Source organism: Pseudovirgaria hyperparasitica (assembly GCF_010093815.1).
Source record: "Pseudovirgaria hyperparasitica strain CBS 121739 unplaced genomic scaffold EJ05scaffold_11, whole genome shotgun sequence".
Classification (NCBI taxonomy): domain Eukaryota; kingdom Fungi; phylum Ascomycota; class Dothideomycetes; order Acrospermales; family Acrospermaceae; genus Pseudovirgaria; species Pseudovirgaria hyperparasitica.
In genome coordinates, this window is record NW_022985559.1 from 783856 (window position 1) to 795274 (window position 11419).

General features: G+C 44.6%; 2 protein-coding genes across 2 annotated transcripts; both read right to left on the bottom strand.

Annotated features, from left to right (window-relative positions):
- Window positions 1-1114: 1114 nt before the first annotated feature.
- EJ05DRAFT_454606 (RNA-binding domain-containing protein) lies at window positions 1115-2602 on the bottom strand. The gene is made up of 4 exons (XM_033742453.1): window positions 2345-2602; window positions 2155-2272; window positions 1749-2101; window positions 1115-1694 (listed from the first exon to the last, which is right to left on the bottom strand). The coding sequence occupies exons 1-4, from the start codon at window positions 2382-2384 to the stop codon at window positions 1270-1272; spliced, it is 936 nt and encodes a 311-aa protein (XP_033598980.1). The 5' UTR covers window positions 2385-2602; the 3' UTR covers window positions 1115-1269.
- A 472-nt stretch (window positions 2603-3074) lies between these two features.
- EJ05DRAFT_487419 (glycerol kinase) lies at window positions 3075-5080 on the bottom strand (the record flags this gene model as incomplete). Its single annotated transcript, XM_033745613.1, has 5 exons — window positions 3075-3311; window positions 3398-3564; window positions 3614-4602; window positions 4727-4938; window positions 4988-5080. The coding sequence occupies 5 exons, from the start codon at window positions 5078-5080 to the stop codon at window positions 3075-3077; spliced, it is 1698 nt and encodes a 565-aa protein (XP_033598981.1).
- Window positions 5081-11419: the final 6339 nt, after the last annotated feature.

Sequence of the window (11419 nt, forward strand, 5' to 3'; positions counted from 1 at the left end):
CAACGCCATGACATCATGAGTGTGTGACATCCTGACAGTAGTATTAAGACCATCGTCTACTAGAGGGAGACGACAGGCCATCAACAACGATGCCACACGCTCTAGACTAGGAGCAGTGTGCGTCTTTGTTCTCGTGTCTCTCGAGTTTACAGCTCGAGGTGCTGCACAGTATGACATCTCGTCAAAAGGCAACAGTCAGGCTTTGCAGATATAGTTGCAATGCTTACAGGCATCTTGCGCAATACACGCCAAGAAGGACCCTGTCTATACGCTTCGACAAAATAGAGCATGTCGAAACGTGCCATGGTTTCAGCTTACCTAGGCGAGAACCAGGCAAACCTGTCTTGGTCTTATTATGTCGAGTCGCGGTGCAGTCGCATACAAGGTCACAGAGGAGGGGCCAGGAAAGGACCTACATGGTGAGTTTTCAATGTTGTAGTGGCGCATGTCAGGTCGAAGAGCAGAGCTAGAGTGAGAGGCGATATGCGGATTGACGGGTAAAGGCCAATTATATAGAAGCGCCTGTCATCTGTGTAGATATATCAAGTTGATGGATTTAGCTCGTCTTCATGGCGTCATTCGTGCATGCTAGAGAGAGATTAAAAGGAGACTCGAGGGCGGTCAGGTGAAGCTGAGTCCCTAGTGAGTGTTTTGGATGAAGCTGCTGATATCGTCAAGGTCACGGGGGAAAAAGGGTCGAAGTCGCAGTTGAATGGTGAAGCGCATGGCGAGTTATGTTTGTTTCGAGGCCTCGAAATGGATTCGTTGCCTTACCATCATCGTTTTGTTGTAAATCTAGGAGAAGTCGCTGCAAGCGCTGAGAGTGCTGTTCACAAGCCGTTCTTCCGAATCCGTTTTCAAAGAGTATGGTAGTACAAATTGCGATGTCGACTCGTCAAGAGACGCAGACAGGCGCCCCGGAAGCTGCTGAGACACCGCGCCGTGCTGTTGCGGAGGCGAAAAGTCGCAGATCGAATTGCCCAAGGAAATCCACATATTATGCCGTACCGTTCGAACCACGGTGTATGAAATGACAGATGGGAAGTTGTGTGATGATTATCGCTTTGCCATCCCGCCGACGCCGATGAAACCGAAAGATGATACTTTTTCCGAGCCACAAATATGATGACTTGCCGCTACAAGGTTAACATGCTCACCAACGGTCGGCCGAGTAATACACACAAGGTCGAGCTTATAACGTGGCATGTCGAGCAACTTTCCGACTTTAAGCGCGAGTAGTCGGACCTGGTCTTGTTAGCGGAAAAGGCATCATCTACGAGAATAGCGGTCGTCACCACGATCTTCGTAAGATCGGCCGCCGCCACGAGTATCATCTGCTGGAGCGCCTCCGCCGTAAGCACCACCAGCTGGAGGAGCCCGGTCTTCGCGATCGTAGTAGCCACTTCCACCACCGCCACCGCCGCCGCCGCCTCCGCCGCGTCGGTCATCTCCACGTCCACCGTAGCGGTCATCGCGAGAAGCATAACGGTCAACACCACCACGATAGCCGTAGTCGTCTCGGTCACGTCGACCACCGTAGCCGCGGTCTTCATATCTGTCGCCACCTCCACCGTAGTTGCGGGAGCGACCACCATAGCCGTGATCATCGCGACGGCCATAGCCACCACCACGACGGTCCTCATACCTGTCGCCGCCGTAGCGACCGCCACCACCTCGAGGACCACGGAAGTCATCTATGACACTGATCAGTGATGTGAAGACGTTTCAGCAGTGGAAAATAGACTTACCGCGCTTGGGAGGGCCGAAGTACTTGCCGGGCGTAGGGGTACGAGGGCGAGCACGGCGAGCCTTCTCAATGCTCAAGGTTCTACCTTGATGGACTTCACCTTGTAGACCTTCCTTGGCAGCATCAGCCTGTTCAGAAGTGACCATCTTGACGAAGCCGAATCCGCGAGAGTCACGAGTGTGAGGGTCACGCATGATGTTGCACTTCTCAACCTCTCCATACTTCTCAAAGAGACGTGTAACCTCCTCCTCAGTCAAGTCAGGGTGTATACCAGTCACGAAAAGGTTGGAGCCAGGGTTGCGAGCACCTTCCTCGTCATCTTGTTGTGCGCCGCGAGGCTCAGCTGGAGGACGGCTGGTCGTAAGAGTTAGATTGAGGGCTTCAGTGTGAGGTGGAAGGCGTTATACCGATCATTGCCACGATCACGATTACCGGGAGATGCGCTACGAGCTCTTGCGTCTTCGTCGCCACGACGGTCAGCTCGAGGTGAGCGGCTGCGCTCACGGTCATATCCGCGATTCTCGTCTAAAGATCAGGTCAGCGCACTCATTCGAGCGTGACAGACGTGTTGTGTATCAAAGTCGAGCAGTAGCATACCTTCGAAACGGCCTTCGGCCTCAAAGTCCATGTCCGCCATTGTTGATGTTTGGTGTGAATAGGGAAGAGGTTTTGCGGCGCTGCGGCTGGAGGTGATGTTTTGGGAGCTGAGGTAAGCTAAGGGAAAAAGCAGCTAGATTCTGGAGGGTTCAGCTAATGCGACCCAAGAACACGATCTAGACGTTGTGTGTATCGTCGAGTGGAATACTTCGCCTTTGATGCGAAGATGGATGGATGTGAGGGAAGAAGCGAGGATGGAAGAGAGACGACGATGAAGAATGTAAAAGTCCGACGCAAGGGGCGAACGAGGCGACAGAAAATCGCAGGGCAACACAAACTGCGGCCTGAGGCAGAAAGTGACGCCTAGCCTTTGAGGCTCCGCTCTGCAGTCCATCCACGATATATTATTATATTGAGTGAGGCGCCTGTGTGAAGCGCGACACGTTTCTCCCTGTAATTACTACTCGCTGGCTGAAACGCAACACGTCTGAATACTGCCTCTATTGCATATGCTCTTTCGGACAATGCCACCGCATGCATCTAGAGCTATTGGGCATACTCAAGCCGGAGCCAATGCATTCCCACGACTACTATGCTTTCAACCACCGCTGTGAGAACGACCTGCCGCAGGGCTTATAATTTCACTCCGGCCATGTCTCACGAGATTTAAAAGCTGTACATGTCATATATCATAGTTCGTTAATCTACACACAGGGGTATACCGGTCCCACTACACGAATCCACTCGCCTGCTTCACCGCCTTCTCCCACCTCTCATACATCTTCTCACTCTGCTCCTTGTCCATCGCCGGATCAAACGTCGTGCTTCCCTCCGTATTCACCGTCTTCAGATCATCGAAACTCTTCCACACGCCATAAGCAAAGCCCGCTGCAATTGCGGCACCTAGCGCCGTCGTCTCGCGCATGTTCGGGCGCTCTACAGGGATGCCAATGAGGTCTGCTTGGGTCTATATGTGTCGTTAGATAAATCGGAGGACGAGAACGAAAAAGTTCAAGGGGGCTAGGAATGGGAAAATATGGGGCTGGGACATACCTGCATGGCGAGATCGGAGTTGCTCATACCGCCATCAACGGCCAGCTGCGTCAACTTCTTGCCCGAGTCTTTCTCCATGGCATCCAGGATGGCTTTTGTCTGAAAGCAAGTGGCCTCCATTGTTGCGCGAGCGATATGGCCTTTTTGTGTATGTTGCGTGATGCCGACTAATGTTGGGTTAGCTTGCAATCAAGTAGATATTACAGGCAGACATACGGATTGTGCCGCGCACATCGTCGACCCAGTACGGCGCAAAGAGCCCGCTGAAGGCCGTGACGAACACAACGCCACCATTATCATCTACAGCAGCAGCATGTTCATTGATTTCCTCTGCACTGTTGATCATGCCGAGGTTGTCGCGCAGGAACTTGATGCCCTGACCTGCCACGGCAATGCTTCCTTCTAGGGCATAAGCTGGGGTTCCATCGAAATCGTACGCGATTGTGGCAAGGAGTCCATTCTTCGAGATGACGGGCTTGCTGCCGACATTATAGAGCAAGAAACAGCCTGTGCCATATGTGTTCTTGGCCTGACCAGCCTCGAATCCTTTCTGGCCGACCAGAGCGGCGGACTGATCGCCGAGAACACCGGCGATTGGAACGTCTTTCAGGATGCCGGAGCTGAGCTTGCCAAATGCCTCCCTGTCAGAAGAGCGCACAATCTTGGGTAGCAAGACCTTTGTTGTGTCGATGTCAAAGAACTTGATGAGCTTATCGTCGTACTTTCTCGTCTCAATGTTCATAAACATAGTCCGGGACGAATTCGTGACATCGGAAACGTAGACGTCTGCGGCCTTGCCGCCGTTGAGCTTGTACACCAGCCACGCATCAACAGTACCAAACGCAAGGTTGCCCGCTTCGTAGCAATCAGCGACTTCCTTGACATTCTTCAACAGCCACAGTAGCTTCGTAGCGGACGGATATGTGGATAGTGGGAGACCGCACAGGTCAAGAAGGCCATCTGCGCCCTCACGCTGCTTGAGTTCGCGAACAAGCGCTTGTTGGCGGATATCCGTCCATACGATGGCGTTGTGCAGAGCTTTGCCAGTGGTCTTGTCCCACACGACTGTCGTTTCGCGCTGATTCGTGATGCCGACGGACTGGATCTGGTTCTTCGAGAAGCCCTTGCGCTCTAATTCTTGCGTCGCCTTCTCGATGCACACGCGGACAGACGAGATGAGCTCCTCGGGGTCATGTTCGTGCCAGCTGAGATGGCGCGTCAGCAATTGGTCTTATCGCAATTCAATACCCGACGCAGACTCCACCCGAATCTGTCCACTACCCCACATCCGATAATCCCCGTAGCGAAGAAGTTGAAAGGAACACTGACCCTGAATGCGGATAGATTTGTTTGAACTCAACCTGGTGGGAGGCAATTGGTTCTCCTCTTTGGTCGAAGATTAGGAATCTAGAGCTGGTGGTGCCTTGGTCGATGGCACCCACAAAGACGTCCTTTGCGTTTGATTTCCCTTCGAGCTGGGCGAGTCTCTTCTCGATGGAGTCATTCTTCTTTTGGAGAGAGTCAATGAGCTCTATTACTTTCTGTAGATACATTAGCAGCTGTAACGCCACGTGTTGCGAATGACGGTACATTATTGATATCTGGGGCTTGCAAGCTCTCAACATTCTCGATATGAGCAGTCTCTTGCGCCGGCTTCAACGAGGATGGGTCTATGGTCGCCATTGCATATGAAAATAGGTACGATGACACAACTCGTGATAAAGACAACGGAGAGGTGCGCGAGAGGATGCAATCAGCAAACACGAGCGCCGAGCTTGGGGTTTTGAGTGACAGAGCAAGCTGCTGGCAAGACAGTTAATAGGATGATAGTAGAGAGAGACACAGAGAGATAGAGGTATTGGAATGAAATGGATTCATGCAGGTGGCCCACAGGGTTCAAGGGGGATTACCCCACCGTGGGGCATCCATCCATCCATATCCATCATTTGCTTTTACCACGATACAATCCACCAATACCCTTCGCCTTCTCGGGCCTTGGGTGTTGGCGCGATGGAACCGACAGAGAAAGGCAAAGGGATTAGCTGTGTTGTCCACTTAACCAATTGGCCGTCACATGTCCCAGCTGTACCAGGCGTTTGATCCGTAGATGACGTTACAGGTTACAAGAGGAGATCGATCATCGATGGGATGCACCGCCACCAGACGTGATTACTTTGGCTTGGCCGTAACCACGCCGCAATCAATTCGAGAGACACATATGGCCGTCTTGTAGCCTTGTGTCGTGTGCGGTAGATGCCATAGCCCAGCATGTCAGGCATATATGATAGGACTGTGTCGTGCGGTTGAAGGCCGACACTGGCCGTGACACCATATGTATATGAGAAGAGCGACAACATCTTGCATCCTGCATCCTGCAGTACCGACGTTTGCATAAAACCTCCGATGCGTCTAATACCGGCCCACACAGCCAATGTGACTGCTGCAGAGGCGGCTGAGTATTACAGCACTAATGTCGGAGGATAGCAGTGCAGTCCAACTATCCACTTCGAGCATCCATGGCTTTTGTGGCCACGCGCATGCCATCCAGGACGCTGAAGTTCGGTCGCTTCCATAAGCTGCGGATCGCTCTCGAACATGGCAGCATGCACAAGATGCATGATTGACCCATTGTTCTTAGTGGCGAGGTCTTGGTGGTGTCGACACATGGTGGTACCGGTGGGTGCACACTGGGGCATTGGTCTTGGCTTGGCTTGCAAAAGAGATATGATATATCACAGCTAGAATGTGGGCACTGACTATCTTACCTGGCGAGGCGTTTGTCGCTTGACTTGAGTCAAGAGTAGCAGAAGAGAGGACAGCGAATACTCTGTTGCACATATGCCGAATACATATTCATATCATCTCGTGCATGTCGCGGGTATCGATAGCCAGCCAGGGAGCGCGTCAAAGTGGATCTCTCGGCTATGGATCCATCCGTCGTTTTCCTAGAACCTGAGTCGGCTTAGCACTCGCATGTTGCGCTATGTCTCCCCCACCTAAATTTACGTGAGACAGACATATTTTAGCATTTTATCATATACTCGTCGCTAACGCGTTACTATTACCGATTATATATATTTAGTAGGTTATTAAGGCTATCTAGTAGTTAGTACACCTATTATATAGTATTCTTCTAGTATTTTTAGCTTATAGTTATATATAGTAGGCCTACCTAGTAGGGTGTACGAATCTAGTACCTATTATTAAATTAACTTCCTTCTTAAACACGATATACCTATAATTACTACCACCTAGAAGTCTTAGGTCTCGAAGGCTATAGTTAATTATATAAGGTATAATCTATCTACGTATAGCTAGCGAAGTAGACCTCTATCTATAAAGACGCGTGGTTATAAGACTATACTTAGTAATTATATAATAGAATTACTATTCGAGTACCTACTCTAGGAGGGATAGCTATACCTTAATAAGATAGTTAAATAGATATATAAAGAGCTTAAGATAGTAACCTTACTATCTACTATCTTAAAGTAGTTAAAGAAGTAAGGGTGGAATAGGCGGCTATTAAAGCGTATTTATTCTTAACGCTTAGAGATTATACGTCGCTCCTATCGTAAGGATATAGCTTAGTTACCTACTAATCGCCTTATCTTTATTAATAAGGTTATCTTTAATAAGAAAATAGAGTAGAGGAGGCGAGGTAGGGCTCCTCGTAGAGAGACTTCTATATAATCTACTAGTATTAATCGAGGCTAGATATATAGCGTATATAGCGTAATCTCTATTAATAGATTTATTACCTATAGAATTAAGAAGGGCTACTTTAATAAGGAAGAGTTTATTAATTAGCTAGAGGTATACCTATTTCCTAGCCTATAAGAAAAGTATCCTAACTAGGTAATAGTTATCGTGATAGATAATCTCTCGCTCTATACCGATAAAGACGTTACTCCTATAGTTACTATAGCTAGCTATACTCTTCGATATACACCGCCTTATTCGCCTAATTATAACCCTATTAAGTTGGTATAGGCGGTACTAAAGGCGTGGATTTGAAGGTGGTACCTATACGTACGTAAGTAATTAGTTAACTTCGAGGAGTTCTTATACCGCGCCTTTAAGAATAGCTACTATAATAGATTTACTCTCCGCTACTTTAAGTATACTACTAATGGCTAGTATATTAATAAAACGCTACGGGAGTATATTATTAAGGATTTAAAGTAATTCGGGCGTAGAAGAAGAAGTGGTTTTATAGAGGAAGTTAAGGATATTAGTTAACTTTTTATAGTACTATTTACTAACTAACGTTATATCGTCCTTACTTATATAGCTTAATATAGTAATATAGAGGTTACTTAATTATATATATATATATATATATACTAAATATAAAGTTCGCGATATCTCTACTTAAAGCCCTTATATAGTACCGGAGGTAAGCCCGTAGAGTGCCTTCGCTACTTTCTCCTACTCTACTACCTTTAGACTATTCTTATACTTATAAAGATAGCGATAAGTATTAAGGACTATTGTAAAGAGTAAAGACGTAGGATAGTAGTCTAATAGTTCATAGAGAGACATAGAAATGTATTTATAGAGTAATCTTACTCTTATATAAGGTTGATTCCTAACGAGTAGAAATCGGTTTATACGGTCTACTTATATAGTAACCTCGCTTAACTTAGCTAACTTAACCTAGCTCTAGCCACTACGTGGCTATATAGATTAGAATAGTTTATATAGATCTATTATAGTTCCCGTCCTAATAATATCCTTCTTCTTTTTATACTTCGCTCTAAAGTACTTAAGTATATATAATCCTAAGTCTCTATAATCTATCATATATCTATATATCCGTGACTAAGTTTCTATAATGTTATAACTATCCTTAATATAGGTAAACTTAAGATTCTAGTTTACTTTTACTAGTTTATATACGCGCTTATTCCTTACTTCGTGGCTACTACCTAGGATATATAATTACTACTTTAGTCGAGTATATATTTAGCTTCGCTCGCCTTTAATTTTATTCTCTAGTATATCTACCTCGCTCTTAAGGTAAGTTATTAATTTATATACTATCTTCTCTAGTTTAGGTTTAGAAGGGTCTATAGTAGTCTATTCTTATTAGAACCGGTCCTATATAACCTATTTACGTTATTATAGTTACTAATTTAGCTTTATTAATTACCGTTAAGGGTAGACGAATATTCCTTCCTTAGATCTCTAGCTAATATATATATATAGATATCTAATACTAGTCCTATCTCTAAGCCTACCTCCTTCTCTTATAAGACTCGCTCTAAAGATATCGCCTCCTCCCTAGCCACGCCGGCTAAGAAGTCTACCTATTACGGTAGTATAAAGGCGCGCTCCAAGTCGGAGAAGAGAGTAGCTAGGGCTACTACTACTACTTCTACTACTAATATGGCCACTGGTCGCTCTAATCTAGGTAATCCTAGTACTAAACTTATAGATAAAGTAGTTATAGATTCTCCTCTCACTCTAAAGCGTACGCCATCTACTCTACCTTCTCTAGAGGATAAAGAAGATCTTATTATAGATAATAATCGCGAGCCCTCGCGCTTACCTACGCCACCGCCTTACCGCTCTTCCTTCCGGTCTAATATAGACCGATTTAGTTACTCTAGGTCCTTTTAGAATCTTAATATTTACTCTAAACCCTAGTCTACTAATAATAAGGCCTAGGTCGCTAAGAATACTAAACGTGGTCGCGGTTTACGCTATAGAAAAACGGCGAACTACGGTTTAATATACTATAAGTATATTAAGGGCTATACGGCCGGCTCTAAATATCTCTTTCGCTCTAACTCTAGTATTAGCTACTACTCTACTAACCGTGACGGGCCTATATACCCTATCTTTACTCTATCTACCCGCTACCGCTACTATACTATAATTAGTAAGACTTATCTATAGATAAGTATAATAGGCTATCTTAATCTAGTATAATCTAAAGTAGTCCACGCTAATATATTCTTAGGTTCCTATATATATATAAGATATATATAACGACCTTCGCGTCCGTGAGACCCTTAGGGGTTCTTATAGCCGCCTATCTACTATATAGAGGGAGTTTAGAGAGCGCTATAAGCTCTTCCTAGAGGTTATTAAAGTATAAGTTATAAGCACGTTAATTATTTTTAATATCTATTAATTTTTCTAGCCGCCGTAAGATCCCTAGCGCCTAGACTACCTATTCTAGGGAGTCTATCCTAGCTATAGAGGCCGTAGAGAGGATTCGCTCTATCCCCCTCTATCTATCTTACGCTACTAATAGATCTTATAAGAGGTCTACTATTTCTCCCTCTAAGTCGCCTTATAAGAGGGTATATATTCCTTTCTAGATTATTCTAGATCGTGTTAGCTAACTTTAGACCTAGTCGCTACGCTCCGGCGCTTAAGGCTCTTCCCTCTAGGCTCTAACGGATCGGGTTATTACTCTAGAGGCTAAGGTTATCGTCCTCCGCCGCTATATCATGCGGTTAGAGAGAACTATACTAGAGGTTAGAATAGATAATAAGATAGAGGAGTAGCTCTATAGTTCTAGCTCTATGGGTTTGGCTCTATATATTAGCTCTATGGTCTAGCTCTATATATTAGCTCTATGCCTGGCTCTATATATTCTAGATCTACTATAGGTGGTACGCGCCGGCTGTAAGGAGGCGGGCTCTACGTACTAACCAACTACACCAAAAGGACCGAATCTTGAAGCTACTACTTCAAGGGTAGAGTACACTACTTATATACGACTGCTGCACATATATAGAATCAACTGGTAGGCCACGTACCTGACACCGGCTCTATTTACCTAGCTTTTATCCGTTTTAGTCCTTTTTAGACCGTTTAGATACCCGTCGGCTAGTTTCTAGTAATTTAATTCTTAACTTAGTGATATTATATGTACGCTCGCTTAGCTTATAACTATCGGTTTCTACATTCTAATTTTCCTTAAGTTACCTAAGTATAGGCACCGTATATAAATTAGTTTATCTCTATAAATTCTATTAGAGTACCTAAACTAGTAGCCTAGTAGTTATCGGTTCGGGTACTCTAACCTTTTATATTTCGTGTTAAGAGTTTAATTCTATAGTAGGGTACCTTTTTTTTAGGTTCTTAGTCCTATATTTTTCTCGTATATAATAGTCCATATTAGTCCATTCTAGACTCTTCTATGTTATTCTATTATGGTATATCGCGTCGCGTTCCTAAAATAGTTATTTACGCTTTCTACGCGTCTAGTAACCGTACGACGCTTAAATTATGGGGCTACTATATAGAGTTTTCCTAGTGCGCGTCTAGATTTCCTAGTTTAGCACTTCGTTCTCTATAGTATCCTTCTTCTTTTTATAATGACCGTAACGTTACTATACTTATATTAATAATACGCTATTCTATATCTTTTACTTATATATAGCCATTATAGAACTTAAGATATATACCGCTAGTTCCTAGGTGTCCTCGTCCTTAGTATAGTCCTTCTAACGGATTCTATATTTCTAAATACCGTCTTTATTAATTCTATATTCGATAATATAGTCTACTTCGAACACGTCTAGTCTATCTTAGGGTATAATAGAGTATAACTATACGTTCGTGTAGCTATATATATTAGATCGAAATCTTTCGAGTAGTAAGACGTGGAACACGTTATAGATTCTTATATCGCTTCCTAAGTCGAGCTTATAGGCTCTTATACCGATACGACGTTTAATTCGGAAGGGACTAGCTATTTTATAATCGAGCTTCTTATTTACTCGTGATATTTATATATTATAGACGTTAAGAAGGATCTTATCGCCCTTCTTATACGTCTAATCCTTAGCTAATCTATTATAGTACTTCGTATACGAGTCGTTTACTTATTAGATTATAGCGCGATAGTTACATGCGGTTTCGAAGATTTTAATTACTAATTTCTAAGCGTGGACGTTCACGTCTATTATTTAATTAAATTAGACCGTCTAAGGCTTAAAACCTATCCTTAGACTACGTCCGAGGTTCGCCTAGAAAGGTATAATATCTATTATACTATAA